A 20,827-nucleotide genomic window follows, 5' to 3' on the forward strand; every position below is an offset into this window, starting at 1 on the left:
CTTGTCTGAATGCAGCCTCTGAAAACCTGCGAGCATCATTAGACTGTGAAAGTTGTGTTCTCACATTCAGATTAAACCTGCTCCTGGATCTTTGTTTTATAGTTTAACCCTGTCAGCCCTGTCGCTCTTTCAGTTAGACTTACTTGTGAACTGACTGAACTACCTTGCAGTCAATTATTGATAGTCCAGTTGTATGATTATATATCAATATTGCTCTCAGGGTGACCTTCACTGTGTGGTGGGGGAAAGGATTGGTGGAGCATCAGCAAAGGCATGGATAAGAACTTTAGCACCAAAGAAGAGCTGTCGTTATTTTGAAAGATACGTCATGAGTTCTTATTGTTCAGTTCTTGTCATGATTTAGTCTTTGGCCCCTTTCTGATTGGCTGTGTTTGAAATGCCGTACTATATACTGCATACTACAGACTACATACTATATTCTGCTTACTATATACTGCACACTGCGTTCGGCGGTAGTCTGTAGTATGGAGGAGCTTTCAAATTTGTTTTGCTGTATGCTTCGTCAGGCGGAAGTAAACAATAACTTCTTTAGCGATAGCATCCACTTCTGCTCTTCTGCTGCTGTCCGTCATTTCAACTGCCGCTGTGACGTTCCAGCGCTTTGCATTGTGGGATACAGTAGGCGAGGTAGACTGGTCCGATGCATGCTGTAGATTTTCTCTGAATCAGTACGACGTCCTGGTATTTTCTGCATGCTGCACATTTTGCTTTTGTTTGCATACTGCAGACTACATTTAGGCCACATCAGAACGTACTGCTAATGAATTTCCCTTTGGGGATCAATAAAGTTATTATTATTGTTATTGTTGTTATTGCCCTGCCCCATTGTTTTTCACCTGTGTCGATTAGTCTTACCTGTCCCTAATGACCCCGTCTGTAGTCTCTGTGTTTCTGACCCTTCTGTGTCTGTTCGTTGTGGTCTTTGAAACTGTCGTCGCCTCTGGATAACCCTGTGTACTCGTGGCTCGCCGTGTGTTTCTGTGTTTCCCTTGGATTATTCTTTTACCTGGACATCAGTGGCACTTTTTCTTCTACCTTTTGGTTTCCCATTTTGTTGAGATTCAGATTTCTGATATGCATTTTGGACTTTTGTGTTTTGTGTTCCAATAAAACAGAGAGAGTCTGCGCCTGGGTCCTCTCCCTTTTTCTTTAAAAACTTGTACTCTGACAAGATAGGTGTTGACCTTTGACCCCCGTGGAATTAAAAAGGTTAGCGGCATGGCTTGAGTAAAAGTTGAGTGAATGTAACGATTAGGAAAAGTTTCTGTATATGTATTTACCTTGATTATTATTTATTGGTTTGCATGCTGTTGTGGGTCTGTAATTTATGGTGCTAAAAATACAGGTTGGCTTATTAGTCTATCAGGAAATACACCCACACAGCTGGTTTGTTCCCACATTGTGATGTGACCTAAAAACCCAGAGAACATGTGATTAACATGGTTAGAGTTAGGAACCAAAGCGGCTCAGTTAGGCTGAGCGGCTGCTTTTCTTCTGACATTACTTCAGGTTAATCTGAGTGTCAGGACTGGAATGAAAATGTAACTGAATGACAATAAAGACAATAGCTATTAGTTGCTCTTTAACGCCACACGTGCACTTTCAATGCTATCCATATGTGTAAGGGAGAATCTACAAGTTATCTAATTTAAACTTTTCTTCTCGTGATTTTGTATAAAACAATTGATTAGAGACAGGGGATAACTATCTCACTGTCCAATGACTGTTTTAAACCAGTGAGGACACAAACACCAGAAACAAGATGCTCTGATGTTTATACATTGCAGACATCAATATTTTGAGTACCAAGAACTTGAGTTTGGTGACATAAATGATTTCACACACACCCGGGGAAACAGGATGATTGGTCAATTTTACAGAAAAGTTGCGGCAAAATTGCAAAGGTCGAGAAAAAGTGGCGGCAACGGGTTGAATTTGCATGAATATGTGGGAACACAATTTTGCTACTTCCTGGGTGCATATGCAACCTATAGAGTTTGCTGCCAAACTCTCTTTACAAGGTAAATATTGGTCATAATAACCTTTTTCTAACCACTTTTAATTTACCACTGTCATTGGAATAATCTTATTTTGTATTCATATATAAGTGAATGACATGTACACAGACATACAAACAAATAACCAAATAACATAACAAAGGTAATGTTTGACACGGAACTGAAAGGACTAAAACTACTTTAATAACATTGTTTGGTTCAATTTATTTCCTTTCAAAAGGCCAGAAAGGCCTAAAATGTTTCTGAGCCTCTGGTGCTGCTTTTACTCCTCTTCTGAAGAAGAAGAAATATAAGTCATACTTTATTGATCCCTCTGGGGGGAATAAGCTCCAACTTTTTTACCCTTCTGTTTTTATTTCACACACATATCCTTGAAACACACACGAACAAACAGGGCGTATACACATGCATCAAAGTATGGAGAGACACTGGAGCGATAGAGGTTTGGTGCCTTGATCGCAGTAACCTCGGCACCACCCAGGAGGTGGACTGGCAGTTTTCCCAGGTACCAGTTCACACTCAGTTCTGACTTGTCCGTCCTGGACTTGAACTGGCTACCTTCCAGCCTTCAAGTCTCCATGGACTGAACTTCAGCTTCTGCCGCTGCATGTGAAGATGTTTTTAATGCTTCTGTGGTCCTCTCTCGTCACGTAGAAGGTGCTTCTTCTTCATCCGAATACCTGCTGTCACATGTCCACATGCACAGGCTCTTATTGTGTAGCTGTTGGCAGAAAATACATTAATGAATTTTACAAGTTGCAAACTCAAGCCAGGACTTTCCTGCTCTTCTGCCAGCTGGAGCTTTAGGATTATAGCGTGGCCTAATTACTGCAGTGTTTCACATGAGATACTGAAGACACAGCTACAGCACATTTGCAGCTTACAAAGAGCGATTATATTTGTAGAACAACACTTTGCTCCTGGTTTAATTTGAAGTTTTCAGCCTCTCTCCACTCCTGTGTATTAGATGCTGCAGGTTGTTGTCTAACGGCCGCAGTAGCTCCAAGCATCTTAATATCCATCATTTTACTTCCAGAGTAAGAAACGTCTTGTATATAATTTTTGGTTGCGTGTGCCAAAGTGGCTGGCCGTGTAGGAACTCTGAGCAGATGCACATTTCATTTGCATGGAGTTTGCATCTGATGATTATTGGCTGAGTGGCAGAAGGAAACAAAAGAAGCCGAGGATCTCGCATCTCGTGTGAAAGCTTCTCTGTGTCTAAATAAAAAGGCTGAGCATGGAGTTGAGCTCCAGGCGGATTCCTGCGGTTTATTTCTGCAGCACTAAATCTGGCTGCTGCTCCACACGGCTGATGACGTCTGACAGAGTGCAAACATATTTTGTGTTCATAGCGAAGGAATGCATAAACAGGGAATCAGACTGCTGTGCTGCTTTGTGGTCGCCTCCCGCAGCCTTCATTGTTTCTGCAGCAGATCATCACTTATCTGGATGTTTAATTATGATACGAGCTCATCTGTACGGTCCATGTGCCCGCTGCGTCTTTTTTTGGGAACATCATGAAAAATTCTGGATGTTATAAATCACGTTGTTATTGCACTTTGTGTTTGGGACGTTTGAACGCTCTACATTATTCATGTCATGTTTTTTAACCTTGTCTGGCTCGGGATCAGAACTTCAGAGTCACAGTGAACATGAAGGATAATGTTTCTCAATGCCTCACTGCGATTGGGCGACAACAGCTGCTACTCTGATTAAATTTTACCGATGAAAACCTGCTGAATGCAAGGCTGCCTTTTAAAGTCAAAATGACCTGATTGAACAGTTTTTAATGATTATTCTTTGAACGGGAGCCATTACAGGCCAGGCCTTCTCAGGGCGAGCCAAGAAGGGGGGATATTCGGTTCTACTCTGTCTTCTGTTTACTTCAGTTGAAGCTGTTTTTACTTCCACTTCTCTGCAGGTTTTCATCTTCAACAAGTCCAAACAGTGATGCCATTATTCTAGCCATGCAGTCCTTTTCGAATGCAAGAAGCAAACCTTCCTTCTGTGAACAAATTCAATCTTCTGAGTGTGTGGGTGTTTGTTTTAATGATTGTGCTTTAATAGACATACAAAGTAGCTGAAATGTCCTGAGTTATACCTCTACAACAGTAGACAGATAAAATGCCTGGAGGTACAATGTTAATGAGAAGTTGCACATAAATTCGGTGACATTTCCACACAATCACTAAATTACTCTGGGAACTACAAAGCAATTATAAGAATTTATATTCAGGAAACATCTCATTTTACACTCTTTAAACCAGCTAAGCAGCGTTATCTAAAACAACAACTCCCCAAATTATAGTTTGTGAGCCAAATACACGACAATGATAGAGATAGAGAGAATTGAGCCTAAAAACAGGAGCAGACTGAATGTTAAAACAGGTTGTTTCAGACTCCTCGTTAGGTCATTAGTATTCCTGTCTGGGCAGTAACTTCTCCAGGTCACCCCCTCCCTCTCTTAAAGTTAAATGTAAGGACAAAGAGTAATGTGTGTAACACAACTCCACTGCTCTGCTAAATGTGCTTTAATTCCCTTTTGGTTAAACCTACCCCTGTTTTCACCAAGAGCAGCGTAAAAGATAAATGACGCCTCTTGTATTTCCACTGATTAACCCCGAAGTAGGAATGGATTTTCCAAATGAGGGCGATGAAAGAAAGAAGGCGAGTTAGTATAATTACATTGACTTTTTGTGCCACAATCGACCATCTATGTCAATTAAAGGAGGGCTCAGAGGTGCGATAAAAGGTGGGAGAAAGTTGGATTAGTCCTCTCAGAAATATCATCAGGGTAAAGTCCCGCTCCGTCAGCTTGTAGCAGCAGCACTTGTGAGTGTCAGTCTCTTGTATACTCTGGAGTAAAGATGACTGACAGTCTCTTTATTTAATTTCCGGTTCCTCTGGGACTAACTGATTTCGAGTGTCCGTCTTTCCAAGAGCACAGCAAATTTGCGGAACGTTTTAGCCTGTCAGAAATGTAAATGATCCATAATAATTTTCGGAGATTGTTATTCTTATGTCTGCAAATCACATCTGCGCTGTGGTGAATTTTAATTGCAACAGAGAGGCAGGAACTGCAGGCATGTTGCTGTCCATGGTGCTGAAAGGGAGGCAGCTCATGGTGCTGAAAGAAAGGTGGTTGAAATAATGTGTTTTTTATGATGATTGTGTAAATGAAAACAATATACTGAGGAACAGAGGAATATAAGGGCCAGATAGAAGAACAATAGAATGGCATGGCTGCATTATTAGCTGTCTTACTTCTCATTCTTTAGCTTAGATACTTTAAGTCCAAGAGATAAAAACTGTTTACTGAATACACACAACAAACATAGGAATGGAGGGAATGTTTGTTCTGAATTAATTCTATAAAATCTCTTCACATCCACAAGAAGATATGATTAATGTCTGAGGAAATGAAAGCCTGGGATATTTTCACCTCTTCAGTCAGTCGGTGTTTCTAATAAAATCAGAGAGTATTGTTACCCAGTGCGAGTCCTGGCCTGTGTAAAGCTTTTCTGAGATTAATAAATCCTATAAGGAGCCAGAGTTTATGGTCTCAGATCACAGAAGCGGCTAAATCCCAGACTAAACCGGCAGCTTTCTCTGATTTCTCCGCCAGCCAGAGCTCAGGGACGCAGAGCCCTGGACTGCTGCTTGATTACCTGCCACAGACACGAGGAGGCCCGATAAACTTACCAGATACAAAACATTGTTTCCACATCACTGGTAAATAAATTGCATTTGGCTGCTGGCTGGTGTGAAGTTCCCACCCTGTATGTAGCGTAGGAATGTTTGCAAATATGCTCAAAAGGCCACTGACTCCAAATAACACATTCATTTTTCAACTTCAACAGAACTCGACCCGTTTCTGTGGCATTTATTAACGATTCAGCTCATTCGGAAATTCAATAACCTGACCTTAAGAACTCAAAGCAGATGCATGCAGCGAAAGGAAATGTTTTAATAAAGTGCAATTTATATGATAAAATGTCAAGTGATACTTTTTACACACTTTTTGTGTATAGACAGCTGTATAGATCTGTATGCGTTCATGTAATACATCGACAAACACCAGCGTGCTGTAAGTCAGCCGGAGAGAGAAGAGAGAGTTAATGTCTGACTTTAAAGTGGAATAAATAGAAATGGATTGTCTTGGTCAAATTGAAACAGGCAATTTAAAAATGTGTGAACCAAAGTTAAGAACCTTCAGTCTGATCTAGAGGACTTCTTTATCACACAATGTCACCTTTACCCTGACCACAGCACAGATGTGTCTGGCTGAGACTCTGCCTCTGGGGGTGGAAACCAGTCGCTTCAACTCAGTCCCAGAAGTGAGCAGAAAGTGTCCCCTGTGTGACCTGGGACAGGAAGGAAATGAAATGCACTTTTGGTTCTATATTGTCCCTAACACCACAATCGAGATGTCACCATGTGGCCTTAACGACAAGTTAGGATGGAATAAAACAGACACTACCTTGTGACCTCATTCTGGGTCGTCAAATACTCTCAAAACTGTTTGGTGTCTCATTCCGACACACAATGAGGTGTGTGTTTCCTTCCTGTGTAACACGTGGTTATCACCTGTTTGGTTCGGTTTAGGCAACAGTGACTGTGTGGTTAACGTTAGCGAAGACAGGACTCCATCCCAAGTCAGTTGGGGTAATATGCTGTGTTTAATGCCCATCCATCGTTCCCAAACTCAAACCTCAAATATCGCCACCGTCAAATATTGAAGCTGGAGGGTTTATATTAGTTAGTTTAAAGCCATCTTGTGTGTGGACTCTAAAGGGTATCTTGTGCGTTTGTATGAGACACTGAGTGCTGTGATGAAGCATCAGTATTTGACGACTTGACAAGAGAATGGGCTGGGTCACATGTCAGAGCACTGGTTGGTCCCTGTTGCTGTCAGCTTGCTTCATTTAAACTATAGTATGCACACCACAAACTTATTCACACACACCTTCTTTACGTGGGGGCAGAAATATTCTGGTGCAAACAAAACCTAAACTATGTGGATGGAGAGACACCTTTTTTGTTATTTGGGTGAACTGCCCCTTTAAATCCTTACTCTCTCAAAGCACACATTTAGAGAGAGACTCTGAGGGGTATACAACTCATGGAGGTTGGATCCTGAGCTCACAGAGGCACCAGAGGGTCCAGACTCGGCCTTGTCCACCCTCAGCACTCATTACTAATTAAGCATGTTGAAGTTTGAGGCTCCCCAGTCTGCTGCTGCTGTGAGGAGAAATATAAACCTCACATCAATTCCCCCACCGCGTCTCTGACAGGTGCAACAAGATCCAGTCCTAATTGAAAACGCCTGACTGACTGCAATTTAAAAACTGGATGATTGATTGATCAAGCCCAGAAGGAAGACAGCGACCCCCCCTCCCCCTCGCAGCCCTGCGAGGAAGGCCGTCAAATCCAGCGCGAGGATCTGGGTGCTGAGCAGAGTTCATTTGGGTACTCAGCGAGCGGAATGAGCCCGAGCAGCCGGGCAAATTGAATTCTCACTAGGATTCCTTAAATGTGCATGACAAATTGTCCGAACAGAATCTGGAAAGTTCCATTAATCAAGATGTCCATTTGTCGGGATTCCGGCCCTCCCCGTGTCTTTCCTTTTACAAGAAGTCTGTTTCTGCTCATCCATTAATCAGTCCACACGTTCAGGATTTCCCAGTTGTACTTAAATCTGGCAGAAACCTGAAACACATTTTATAATCAACACTTTGATGTTAGATTATCGAGCTGTCGTCTTAACCTGGTTATTAGATGTTTACACTAGAAGTCTTGGTTTTCTAGCACCAAGGTCAAAGCTTAGTCTGCTCATAATTTCTTTGGTGTTGATTTGAAGTCGTCTTCATTTATGTAGCACTCAGCATACCATAGGCTATAGACATCTTTGGAATAACAGCCTTTTATGATTTTTCAAGAAATCTATAATATTTTTCCTTTTTCATATGACATATTTGACATGCCTCACGGTGTGGTATGTGGGCTGTTCGGTGGCTGACAAAAAAGCACAACAGAGGGTCATCGGCTGCACTCTCCCCTCACTCAAGGACAATGCAGACCCCCGCTACCTCTCCCGAGCAATGAACACTGTCAAGGGCTGTGTTTGAAGTGCCATATACTGAATACTACATACTACATACTGCGTTCGGCGGTAGTCTTTAGTACGGAGCTGTTCACGTGTATTTTGCAGAATGCTACACCAGGACAAAAGCAAAGCGCCTCTTCTTTAGCTACAGCGCCCCCTTCTGCTGCCGTCTGCCATTACAACTGCAACTATGAAGTTCCGGTGCTTTGCATTGTGGGATACAGTTGGCGTGGTAGACTGGTCTGGAGATTTTTTTCCAATCCGGGTATTTTTGGCGGACTGCACATTTTGCTTTTGTTTGCATACATACTACATGTTGGCCAAATCAGTACGTGCTGCTAGTATACTGCGGCATTTCAAACACAGTCAAGGACTCTTCTCACCCTGGTCACCACCTGCGTGACCTCCTGCCCTCAGGGAGGCGATACAGGTCAATTCAACCACTAGACTCTTGAACAAAGCCATCCGTCAACAAACACGCACAGTGACTCTGTAACCCACTTTAAAGACTTCAAACTTTATTCATCATACAATCTGTGCAATATATTGAATATGCTTGTGCAATACTATCGTTTGGCAATTTACCGCTTTCTTTATCTGGAAAACATTAAACGGACAAACATGTGTTACTGTTTTGTTCGCAAACGGCCGTTAAACCGACCGGAAGCTGCTGTAACACATGCACGTGAGCCTTACTTCACATCTTGTGATTCATAATAAAGTTACGGTCGGTCTGCTCTTAGTCTTGGTTTAAATGTTCTTGTGTTCAGCACGTGACTAAAGCATTGATGCTAGTTGTTTGTTTGTTGTTTATTTCTCGACCCCTCTGTGTCATTCCTAATTTCCCTGCTCTCATTCAGCCTTTACATAACGAGTTGTGTAACTTCATCTACGTGCACATTTAGCTTTTGTTTTTTTAAACGTCTGTCAAATATAATTACGCCACAGTGCTTGACGGTTAATTTCACCACATTCCCATGATATAGAGCTAATTAATAAGCAGCCTTACAGTTAGAGCGACAGAGCAGCCCTTCTTATAACAGTGATTAAATATACTTTATGGGATATTTCAAGTGAGACATGTCACTGAGTTTCTGCAGGAATAATGTATAATTACAGGGTAAAGAATAAAAGTGTGACATGGTGTAATTTAGCATCTTGTGCCTTCATTTTCTTTAATTTTGAGTGGCTCCTTATTTATTTAGTTTGCTGCTCAAATGTTCATCCAATAATGTCTCAACAATGGGAGCCATAAGTAGACGGTTTCTTTTCTTAATCTTTTATCTGGCCAATGCTTTGTCTGATTGTTTGTGTGTCTATAAAAGTGTGATCTTTAAAACAGAAAGATGCTCGTCACAGTTTAAGTTCTGTTCAACCAGTCCTCAAACTGCTCCTGTAAAAAGCAAATCATTTACCATCACAGGAGACGGAGAAATCTGACGGTATTCCTTTTAGAGGCTTAATCTTGTTCATGATCTTGTTTAAATCTTAAACACAAACTTTAAGAGCGAGACAGTTTTGTGTTTTGCGTCAACATGTTGCAGCTTTGCTTGCACAGATTCTTGGGGTATGAAAGATACCAATGTAGGCACTGGCAAACTCTTATTATGCAGAATTTAAAGGGTTAAAAAGTTACTAAAATGATAAAAAAAAAACAGTGTCTACAGTTTTGCGACTTAATCTCCTGCTGATCAGCTAATCAACATTTCCCGCTCTGATCAAGTCTCTGCAGAGCTGGAGGCCTCCGCCCGTCGATTTTTAAGGCTGTTGTTGATCTAAGCTGTCCTACTGACCTGTTTCCTCTTCCTGCTTCCACCTGTGCAGGTGCAATATTTGAGGAGAACGCAGTGCGGGACGATGAGGTGTTCCAGCTCGCTGTGTCTGACCTCAGTCTGAGCGATGACATCCTGCAGAGCGAGAAGATCACACACTCGATAAAACTCATCGAGCCCAACAACCCTTTCCAGGCGGTGCAGGAAGGTAAGGCCGCTGTGTGCAGCATGTTTACATTGTGTGTGTGTGTGTGTGTGTGTGCGTGAGAGAGATGCTGGTGGTTCAGCTTCTGTAGTGCTTTCTGCAGGTTTCAGTTTGTTGTTGCAGCGGTGAGCGTGTGCATGTCTCTCTTACTCACCTGCATTGGATTGTTAATCTTTGCTGGTTGTGTCTCTGGGTGAAGTATCCTCCTGGCTAATGACCCAGGTATATCGACCTCCTAAATGCTGTTTAAATCCTGGCTTCTCTGATTCTGCTCTCAGAGGACCCTGCTGGTGTTTGATGCTGCGCCGCAGAGCCTCTCCATCGCCTTCTCTTTCTCTTATCGTTTCCTCTGAGACTCTTTCTCTCGATCTCCCTCACCCACCTCCCCCTCTCTCTCTCAGTCTCAGTCTTTCATGCTGGGCCCTGGCCTGTTCTGTGCAGAGGAAGCTAGGGGGCAGCACTGAGGCGAGCTGCATCAATTCCAGCTGTAATTTTCCATATAATTGCCTGCAGAGAGGCTTGCAGGCCTCTTAGCTTTGAAAGAGCTAATCTGATGCAGAATGAAAGTGTTTGTGTTCACACTGCCGGCTGCAGAAAGGACAGTTTATGCTGCTTGATGCTGATAAAACACATTGTTATGCTACAGATAGGGAAGATGATGTTTATCATGGTGTAGGCGTGATTGTGGGGATGATATTGGACGTAACTGGTATTGATGATGATGCTGAAAAATATTAAGATGATGCTGATTTGATGTGTTGAAGCTGAGAACCCCTGTGGGGATGAAGACGATGCTAAAGACATTAGTAATTAAAGCATATTAATGTCTGCTGTGATGAAGATGATGCTTATGGAGACATGGGTGTTGTGATGAGGATGAAGGCTTTCTTCTTGATGTGTGATGACAATTATGGTGACGAAGATGCTGCTGATGATGTGGAAGAATAACTGCCCGAGGTTCCTGCTGAAGCCAACGCTGCTTTGTAAGAGGAATTCTGGGATTTTTATTCCTTTAATCCTAAATTTTGGAACGTTTTGGGGTCAGATTATTCTGATTCCAAGTGTCTGACAACATTACAGAAAGGATCCACAAAGACGGAGACCTTTTTGTTACAGAGGAAGATGATTTTTGAAACCAGAAACAGACGTTCCATCGCTCCCCTGAAAGCCACCAGACTCCACTGTCATTTGCCTCACAGAATGAGGGAGATGCTGCTCTCCTGCTGCCTCCACTGATGTTATCTTGTTAGTGTGTAACACAAACATTGTGTTGGATCCAAACTTACTGTTTAAAACACCAAAGTGACACAGTAACACAGTCAAAGTAACCAATCAAGGCGGGGTTAGACCGATGCAGTTACAGTTTTTGTCAGTGCAGTCTGGTGGCTTTGAAAGTATCGGCTGTTCCTGGTGTCAAAAAAGGTCATACCTCAACAAAAGTGACTTTTTTCTGTCAGTTTCTTTTCTGTTATTCTGTTTAACACTTTGAATAAGAATTTGAGCCTGTCAGAGGTAAAAACTTTTAATGGATGCATTTTGACGGGGCATATCAGGGATGACATGGCAGCCAGGTTTAAAATGACCAGAATTCTGCTTTTATTTTGAAAATACTGCCAACATATTTTGACATGCACAACTCGCCTTAACGTCCTGTCATCATGTTCACATGGATTTCAGCAGAGCTCGTCAGCTTTCCTGCCAAGTAGCAGCCAATTTAGTAAACAGTGACCTGACAACGATGTTTTGTTGCTGCAGCGTGTTTGGTCTCTCACAGCTGGAGAGTACGTCGGCCGTGTGAGACAGCTCTGACTCGTCATGTTGAAAATATCAATTTGGAGGGAACAATGACAAAGAAAACACTTCGGCTCAGTTTCTTGGAAGGTTTTGACTTTAAGCACAAAGCGTGACGCCTCAGGCTGTGCCACATTGTTTCAGTCAGCTCACAGCGTGCGGGGGTGTCTGGGCCCCTGACATGACGGGTTTTCTTCCCCTCTGCTGTTACTCAGAGAAAAGCTGTGACATCAGCTTTATTATTATATCCATTACAAGGAGACCCGAGGTCCATGCTGATTAGAGGAGACGAATTTGTGTGATCTAAGAGCGGGCTCAGTGATTCATTCAGGGAGTTTAGTCATCGTGTGGTTGCTCCAGTAGAATAACTTGTCTTTTTGTCGTCCTCTGTGGACTCACATCACTTCATCGGACATTAAATTCTGGAGGCAAATAAATGTCACCTCAGCAAACATCAAGACGCTGCAAAACAAACACCTTGCACGGCGTGGCTGTCCGCGCCCACACCTCCACCATCATCAGCTAAGATCAGCTCAGGAATGAATTTGTTATTTACTCCAGAAGGCTCATTAGCGTCAGTCAGACCACTTAGCACTACCTGTCACTGTGATTATGCTCGTCTTCGACTGGAACTTCACACACTACGACGTCTCCATGAAGTCGGGAGACGAGGTGAGGCTGTAACGGAGAGAAAATGTGTGAATCAGTGGAGATACAAGCAAGAGATCATTTCTGTTTTTGCATGCATTAACTCATCATTAAGTCTTTAGGTCAGGATCAGGCTGTATGTGTGTCTGCCTTTAATCAGAAAAGTCATTAAAATAACAGCAGCATTCTGGGTAATGCTGAGTGAACGTCACGCTGGTTAGCAGCACCTGCTGACTTTTGACACTTCAGGTTGTAAATAAGAAATCTTCTGGAGCACATGGAGCTGTTTCGTCCGCATTAACAGCACGACTTCAAGTGTGTGGTCACCGACACCTGACCGCCTCAGATTTGTTCATTTGCTCCTTGGCGTGACTGCGAGTCTACGTGGAGATCCTTGAAGTGCTTTTTAGTGATTCCACTTTGTCAGGTGTTGTGTTCACCGGGCAACCAGATCTCACAGCAGTTTGTGAAGAAGTCTTGACTTATTATTTTTGACTTCAAACCAGGACACCAGAGCTGTAGGCCCCATGCAACGTCAGAATAATCATGCCAACTACACCAAATATAATTCACACTGAAATAGATTAGAGAACTCCTGTTCATATAAACTCTTCTGTAATAATAAAATAAATAAAAAGAGCTGATCAGAGCTTAGTTTGCAGGATGATCACAGACATCATTTACTTTTCTTAAGCTCCAAAATATGGAGACGGAAGATTTCCACAGCTGTGCAGGTTGAACAGAATTCAGAGATGACAACTGTCATGGTGTATTTCTCTGATGTGAGTGCTCAGAGACACAGAGAGAAGAACCTCCCTCTTTAATAACCGTGACTGTGAGCACGTCACGCTGAGTAATGAGCAGCGCTGACATGTTGGATTTCTGATAGAGATTCTGTGTCTGTTCTTTTCCAGCAGCGACGCTCTCACTGCTTTTGTCAGCTTCACATTTCTTCTTCTGCTTCCTTTTATTCCGCACAGTTCGGAAACACACTGGATTGCTTTCTCTGCGGCTGCGGCAGGAAACAGCTACCAGAAGCTAGTTATTTCTGCGCTTCACACGCAGACATCGCTCACTTCTGCATGGAGTTAATTGTAGGAATGAATCCTTTACATGTGTTGTTTGGTTAGGAATGCTCTTTAAATGCTCATGGAGTTGAGTAATCTGTAAATCACACACCTCTGTTTATTGTCTGAGTCTGATCGATGTTGGCCAGGTGTGAAGCCTGTTGGTTTTTACTCCAAACGACACACACGTCCTCTAATTCCACTGCTGTTCTTCACCTCGTCCCTCATCTCTGTGGACAAAAACACAGGACGGAGGCACAGGAGATCACACTTAAAATAAAAATGCAAAGTAAAACTTCATGTTCCCCAGAAGGTTAGGAGCTCCTCCTTTACCTCCTGTGTATATTTGCATGTTTCCTCCTAGAAATGTGTCTGAGGCTGTAAACAGCCTTTTTATCTTCACACAAGTAAATAAATATGTTCAAATGTCAACCGACCGTTCTTCAAGCTGCAGAACTTTTACCGTTCCTTCAATATAATGCTTTAAAGTAAAGAGAGTGTGAGAGCGAAAAGACGGATACTGGAAGGTAGAAAGAGACATTCAGGGCAGAGAAATGACAGAAGAGGTGATCGCAAAGAGAGGGGGGAGGGAAGAGGGGGGCAGAGGAAACAGAGGGTGAGAGAGTAGTGCTCAGACAGGAGAGAGAGAGAGATGGAAAAGCTCAGTGAGAGGGAGGGAAAGCCAGAGGGAGATATAAGAGGGGAAAGAAAAATACAGTGGAGGGAGAGAGACAAGGGGAGGAGAGGGGAGAGAGTGAGTGAGTGAGTGTGTGTGGTTAGAGGACTGTGTGATCAATACATCTTGGTGCAAGGTTGGTTAGATGACTCTGTGTGTGTGTGTGTGTGTGTGTGTGTGTCGATTATAGCCCAGCTGGTTTCTTGCTCGCCCTGACCTTTTCTCAGAGCTCCCATGATCCCTGGTCCTCAGAGACTCCGATGACAGCCCAGGCTGTAGTGGATTATGGGTAATGAGAGTGGGATTCACACCCTGCCGTTTTCGTGCGTGTGCTTGCGTGCGTGCGTGTGTGTGTGTGTGTGTGTGTGTTTGAGTGTGTGTCATGGGGCAGGCTGAGGATAAAAACACAGCTCAGTTTGAGTTTTTTAAAGTGTGCTGCCCGTCGTCAGCGGACTCTTTCAGCTCTGCTGCGCTCCCTGAAGAGAAGCAACAACACGGCTCTGCTCATCTGAAGACCACTGTGATTAATATAATGATGACTCTGACTGTTGTTTATCATTTAGCAGTTAGCAGTTCTGTTTGATATCATTGTCAGAATATTTCTGGGTGAGCAGGATACTGTTACTGAGATGTGTCACCACTTTTGGCTGCAGCTTACAGACTAATGACACCAGCAGGTGATGTGAGCATACTGCAGACTGCTGATTAGTCAGAGAACTGTGTCAGACTGTGTCTGTGGAGGCGACTCAGCTAACAGTGGAAGATCTAAAGTACACATTAACAGTCTTAACATTTTATTATGTAACCAAACATCAGAAGCAAAAGTATATGACATTTCCTACAAGTCTTGCCTGTGTTTGTGTTGCATGTAAGACATTTCTGCAGCACTTCCTTATTATAAATGTTGCACATTTAATGTGATTTCAATCATTTTTCACTAAAATGTGCAGCACATATCTCCATGTAACAAGAGGACGAGTCTGCAGAGACCCCGGTGGCTGACGGTGATGAGTGCTGGACTTGAATGCAGCTCTCGTGAGATTGAATCCAACTCCACTTGTGTTTGCCCTGCTCAGTTATACAATAATTTGTGCTGCTAAATATGTATGAGATGCAACATGAAAAATGCTGTGAATGTGTGATGAATCTTGTTACAGAAGCGACGGGGGCCATCGTTGTCTTTTAAACGTCTTTACAGTGGAAAGCTGCTCAGTGGGAAGAGCCGATATCGTGCTGTGTGCAAAAACTGCCTTACACAAACAACAATAGGAATGAGACTCAGATTTGGCTGCAGACAAAGACGTCTTTAGTTTTTCTGAGTCAGAAGTGAATTAAACCCATGCTCCAAATTAACACCACGCAGCTCTCTTAACAAACCTACACACACCGTACATCCATCTGCTGCTTCATCTCAGCATCACAGCCCGCAGAGCTGCTCCATGACGGAGAGCGGCCTTTGTCATAATAAAGGCTGCTTATTCAGATAGGAGCCGCTCTTCATCCACACAGGCGGATACGCAACACTCCAAAGAAGAATCTCAGTGAAACCATCTGTCAGAGCAATCCGCTCGGATTACATGCCTGCAGTTCTCACAAAGAGGCTAAGACAGAGAGCTGTTTCTCCACCACCTCTAATCCTTTTAACACGTATCAGCCGAGCTCCAATAAAGACGTCCCGTTATCCCCTGTTTGTTTTCCTCTCGCCGTGTTTGGTTCAGCGGCCTCGACTTCCTGACCCGCCGGCGGTAATACGGAAATAATCTGATGAACTTTCCAACACTGCTCACTTATTCTTTAATTGGCTTTTCAATTAGGCTAATTGTCTTATTATGATCCGTCCAACGAAGCTCAATTACTGTATAATTAGAGGAGAAAGGACCGGGCCTGGGAAGCCAGCTGTGGAATGTGATGTTCTTCATTTCACTTCATCAAGCTTCTCCTTCGCTCGCTCTTCGTCTTTTCCTCTCATTGTCTTCCTCCTTTCGGTTCCTGTCTTCCCTGTGTTGTTTTTGTCTTTCTCTGCGTCTGATTCTGATTTGTTTTTTGTCTCTGGTTCTTCTGTGATTTTCTGCATGCCTGCTTTGTTCATTCATTTCTTCTGTTGATGCTCTCTTTGTTTCTTTGCAATACCCCCCCCCTCCTAATGGAGTTTCCTGCTATCTTTATAATTTAAATGATTATTTGTGTCTTCATCATGAAGCTTTGGCCCATTTGCTGTTTTCATAGTTGTATTATTTTCTGTTACAGACGAGGTTTCATATATTTGCGCTCCCTCTGTTCGGTCTCTAATGATTCTTTCTGTTTGCAGCATCTTTGCCGTCGTGATTCAGACGCAGAGTGTGCATGCAGCATCGTTTGTCTGCAGAAGATGCTTAATATTGGGACACACGCACATGCTGAAACACACTTTAAACACGAGCACATCATAAAAACAAAAGGCCACACACACACACACACACACACACACACACACTTGCAGTTGCATCGGGTGATAAAATGTGTTTATCAGCTCTTATCTGAACTTCTGCCACAGAGGATGACAGAGAAGTTATAATGCCTGTTAAATGCAGAACAACTTGATGTGATCTGTGTGTGTGTGTGTGTGTGTGTGTGGGTGGGTGCGCACACGTGTGTGTGCTGCCTGTCTGTATTTATTTGAGTGACAGCTCCTGCTGTTGGCTCCCAGCAGACAAATTGGCCTCATCTGTCCCACAGCAGGAGGTTTGCACTCAGCCAAGACTGATCAGGATCACACATGTATGTGTGTTCATTTATTTTCATGAAAGGTGTGTGGGTAGAGTGTGCGTGTGTCAGGTGTGAATGTGTGTAAAATACAGGTGAGAATGAGTGAAGTTGGAAAGAGTTTTGGCTCGGCTGCAGAGGACTTCTTGTTCTTTTGTGTTTTAGCCTCATCACTTTCTAATGACTCTACAGGTGTGTCTTTTTCAAGGTTTCAGATGTGAACAAAAACGTTATTTCTTGGTAAAAACGGAGCTGATGAAGTCCACAGGTTCTTCCTGATGTCCTTTACATCACTGTCAAAAGTAAAGTCGCACAGAAAGTAACGGTAAAAGTAAAAAATGGTTCCCTTCTTTGGACAGCCTGCGTTCAAACACGCAGGTGTTGTAGAGGCTTGTCACCTTCCTGTGGTTCCCCTGATACATGTATCGACTCTCTGGTCAGGACTCACGATGCTGAGCTGCTCCTGTGTCTGTGTCTTGTAGTGAATATAGAGATTACATCATCCAGGTGGATGGATTTAAAAAGTCTCCCTGCACACCGACCTCAGCTCTCTGGGTGAAACTGTTGTCACACAACGTTTTTTGCACTCTTGCTCTGCGGCTGTTCTCCGTGGTTTGGACGAGCCCCCTCAGTTCCAATGAAGAGAAATGTTGATACCAATGCATGCGATGGTGTTTTAGACACTTTGGTGTAGCAGTTTGGGGAGGACCGTTTCCTGCTGTATCGTGACAATGCCCCCCCTTTGTAAGAAACGTTGTTCCCTGTTTGACGTAGAAGAAGTTGACTCGCCTGCACAGAGCCTTGACCTCGAACACATCCAACACCTTTAGGATAAACCGGAACATCGACTGCGAGCCAGACCTTATCACCCAACATCAGCCAGCATCAGTGTGGGAGCTGGCTGATGGTTTCCTGGCTGAGAGGGAGCGAATCTCTGCACAGCTCCCGACACAAGAGAAGAGGCTGTGATGGATCCACATTAATGCCTCTGGTTTTATCTTATGGGTGTAATGTTTGGGTGGTCATGCAATGTGTTACTTCTGATTAAAAGAATGGAAACTATACTGTCACAACAGTTATGTTTAGTGTGTCCCCAGCACAAAGCTGGAAGCTAGTGCTAGCAGGCCTCTTGGAGATATCAGAGACGCACACAGCAGGTGCAGATGAATTAGTGTTCACACTTTAACTTTCTGTCTGATTATTAAACAGGATGTCTTGGCTCGATTAGTTGGAGCATCTGGTGGTGACAGACAGAGCTGTAAAGCATGGCCTGGATTTATAAAATACATGCATCCAAAGTTTTTACATTTCTTTCTGTGGTGATTTCATTCCTCAAAGCGTTCCCCTTCCTGAAACACACCTTCTGCAGTATTTACCATCTCACTGCTACACTTTCTCCGAGTGCACCTCCCCCTGAAGGATGATGTAAACTTGATTTTAATGTCAGGCGCTCGAGCAGCGGCTGTAACTTTCCGTGTCGATTGCATCTTGTTCCTGATCTCAAAAGATAAAAAAGACTCAGCAGACTTTGTTCTCGCTCTTATGCCGCTAATCTGAACTGTCAATTGACTCTGTTCGTACAGACGAGGAGCTCTGATGTTTGCCGTTTTCTCCCTCAGACAGCAGCACCTAATCACTCCCCTCTGTGATCTCTCTGTTGTAAGATGTCAGCGATTCAACTGTGTGGGGATTCTAGAGCTGATGCTCCTCGAGTGTTTTTTAAAAACACTTTCTGTACACTTCACTTGTACAGCTCCAAAAACCTGAGCGCAGAGTGCTTTCATTTTATACTTACTGCGTATAGCACCGGCACGCTCTCCACTTCAACATCAGCGTGAGCTGTTGTGGTTAAGTGCCTCGACTCTCTTGTGAGACAGATTTTTCATTCTTGCTTTTTCTTTCTCTCGTTTCAGTCAAATACTTTTTGTGGCCCTCGTTTGCATCTAACACCGACGCACAGCGTAGCTTCAGCTGAGCGTCGGTTTGTGTCCATGTGACCACAATCTGATCAGCTGGTACATGACAAACAGATAAAGCCTAACACTACACAAGATCTTAGTTAGTTTATGCTGAGATGGAGACACACTTGCTCATGTTACCCTCTTGTATGTGTTGGTGTGCGTGGTGGTTTGGGGGGTGTTGGGGGGGCATGAAGGACGGAAGGGAAGGAGAGCAAGATAAGGAAGGATGAAAGATATCCACAAGGACACAGAGGAAGCCGCGGGCCGAGCTCCAGCTCCTGCTTCACTGCTTCCCACACACACACACACACACACACACACACAGTTCCAGTTGAGTGTATTTCGTGGATGCAGTCGTTGATCTGAGTTTTGCTGACTGTGTCCGAGCGCCTCGGCTTCTGCAGGTGACACCTGAACTTATTTTTATGGTTTTGAATTCGGTCCATTGGCCGTCTGTCTGTCCTCCTCTGATCACTGTGTCCTTCCTATGCTTAATCAATATGTTCAGTGTGAAGGATATCAGTGGTAAGACTGAGTCAATAGGACTGCCCCTTTAAAAATAGGCAATTCAATTCAAAAGCCGAGAAAACCCTGAGCGTGTTGGTGTATTTTCAGTTGAATTTGGCTCGCACCGTCGGCGCTATCCCCGCTCTGTTTCTCCTGCGTTTTCCTCCGTGCGTGGACTCGGCGGTCCCGGACTTGTTTCAAGTGTGGCTTGTCTGCCTCCAGAGTGTCGGGCTGACGCAGGGAGCGTGTGGCAGCCGTCGTGCAGGTAAAAAGCAGGTACATCTCTGCCTTCACTGTGCTTACCACTGTCCAGAACACATATTTACTGATCATGATTTACGACTCAAACTTGCTTTCTGTTATTCCAAATAAAGCATTTCCAACATCTCTCCAGTGTCCATCAGTCACATGGTACATCTGCAGAGGTCATGTCCTCTCTGAAACAAATAGACCCACTGCTTAAAACAGGCTAAAACACTGAATAAAACGGTTGTCTTAAAAGATCTGTTTGTTTGAGACGCTCATCTTTTGAGGACACGGAGCGTCGGGGGGGGTTGCAAGCTGAGCTGCCACCGAAGTCTGCAGATGCTCAGACGTGCTCTTTTTGAGGGTCTTTATCGTTAGGAGGTTTTAAGTTGGGGGTCTGCTCCTCTTCAGCACAAACAAACAGTGATTGAACAAAATAAAGCAGTTTGATGTTCAGAATCGGCGTCTCTGCGTCGCTCGTTGTGGAGGCTTCGTGGCTGTGAGCCGAGCTGCTGCTCCTCAGGCTTAAAGATAATCCCGTGTTGGATGATTCTAACACCTTAAGATCTCTGTAAGGGTCTTTTGTTTAGTTAATACCTTAACACCAGAGAGGAACGAACAGGAGGGAAGCTTATTTGTTGTCAGTGAAAGTTTTGGCATCGTGTCAAAAGGCTTCATGTTCTTAGAGGGAGTCAACTTTTCATCCCTGAGTCAATATGTCATAAACATATAAGCACTGCTTATTGAAACCATAACAGCTTAGTAAGCAGAGGTTTTACAGCGGCCCATAAATCCTCTTGTTACCTGCAACGAGCTCCATTTTGATTACAGCAATCAGCTCGTCTACGACGGCTGACGGAGGGAAAGTCTTCAAAGTGAACCGAGACATTTCAGCACTTCATCTCCGGCACAAAAACACTCGGAGAGCAGCCGAGGTCTTCTGCAGAAACACACAAAATTGCCTCATTAGTATTCTTTGCTCCTCTTTCACACAGCAATTATTCACCATTAGCAGCTTTTTTTGTACTTTATCAATGGCACAATATAATAACAGCTAAATTATCTCC

At 43.5% G+C, this 20,827-nt stretch overlaps 1 protein-coding gene across 2 annotated transcripts in view; it reads left to right on the forward strand.

The window, feature by feature from the left end:
- The window catches only part of grid1b (glutamate receptor, ionotropic, delta 1b), a 483,632-nt gene that overhangs the window by 5,737 nt on the left and 457,068 nt on the right, over nt 1-20,827 (forward strand). For both annotated transcript variants that reach the window (XM_069664590.1, XM_069664591.1), the window contains exon 2: nt 9,970-10,125. In XM_069664590.1, coding sequence (XP_069520691.1) covers nt 9,970-10,125 — 156 coding nt within the window. The remainder of the gene's footprint in view (nt 1-9,969; nt 10,126-20,827) is intronic.

Source organism: Semicossyphus pulcher, unplaced genomic scaffold, assembly GCF_022749685.1.
Source record: "Semicossyphus pulcher isolate SPU_LCO1_2020_fin unplaced genomic scaffold, fSemPul1.0.p SCAF_16, whole genome shotgun sequence".
NCBI classification, from domain to species: domain Eukaryota; kingdom Metazoa; phylum Chordata; class Actinopteri; order Labriformes; family Labridae; genus Semicossyphus; species Semicossyphus pulcher.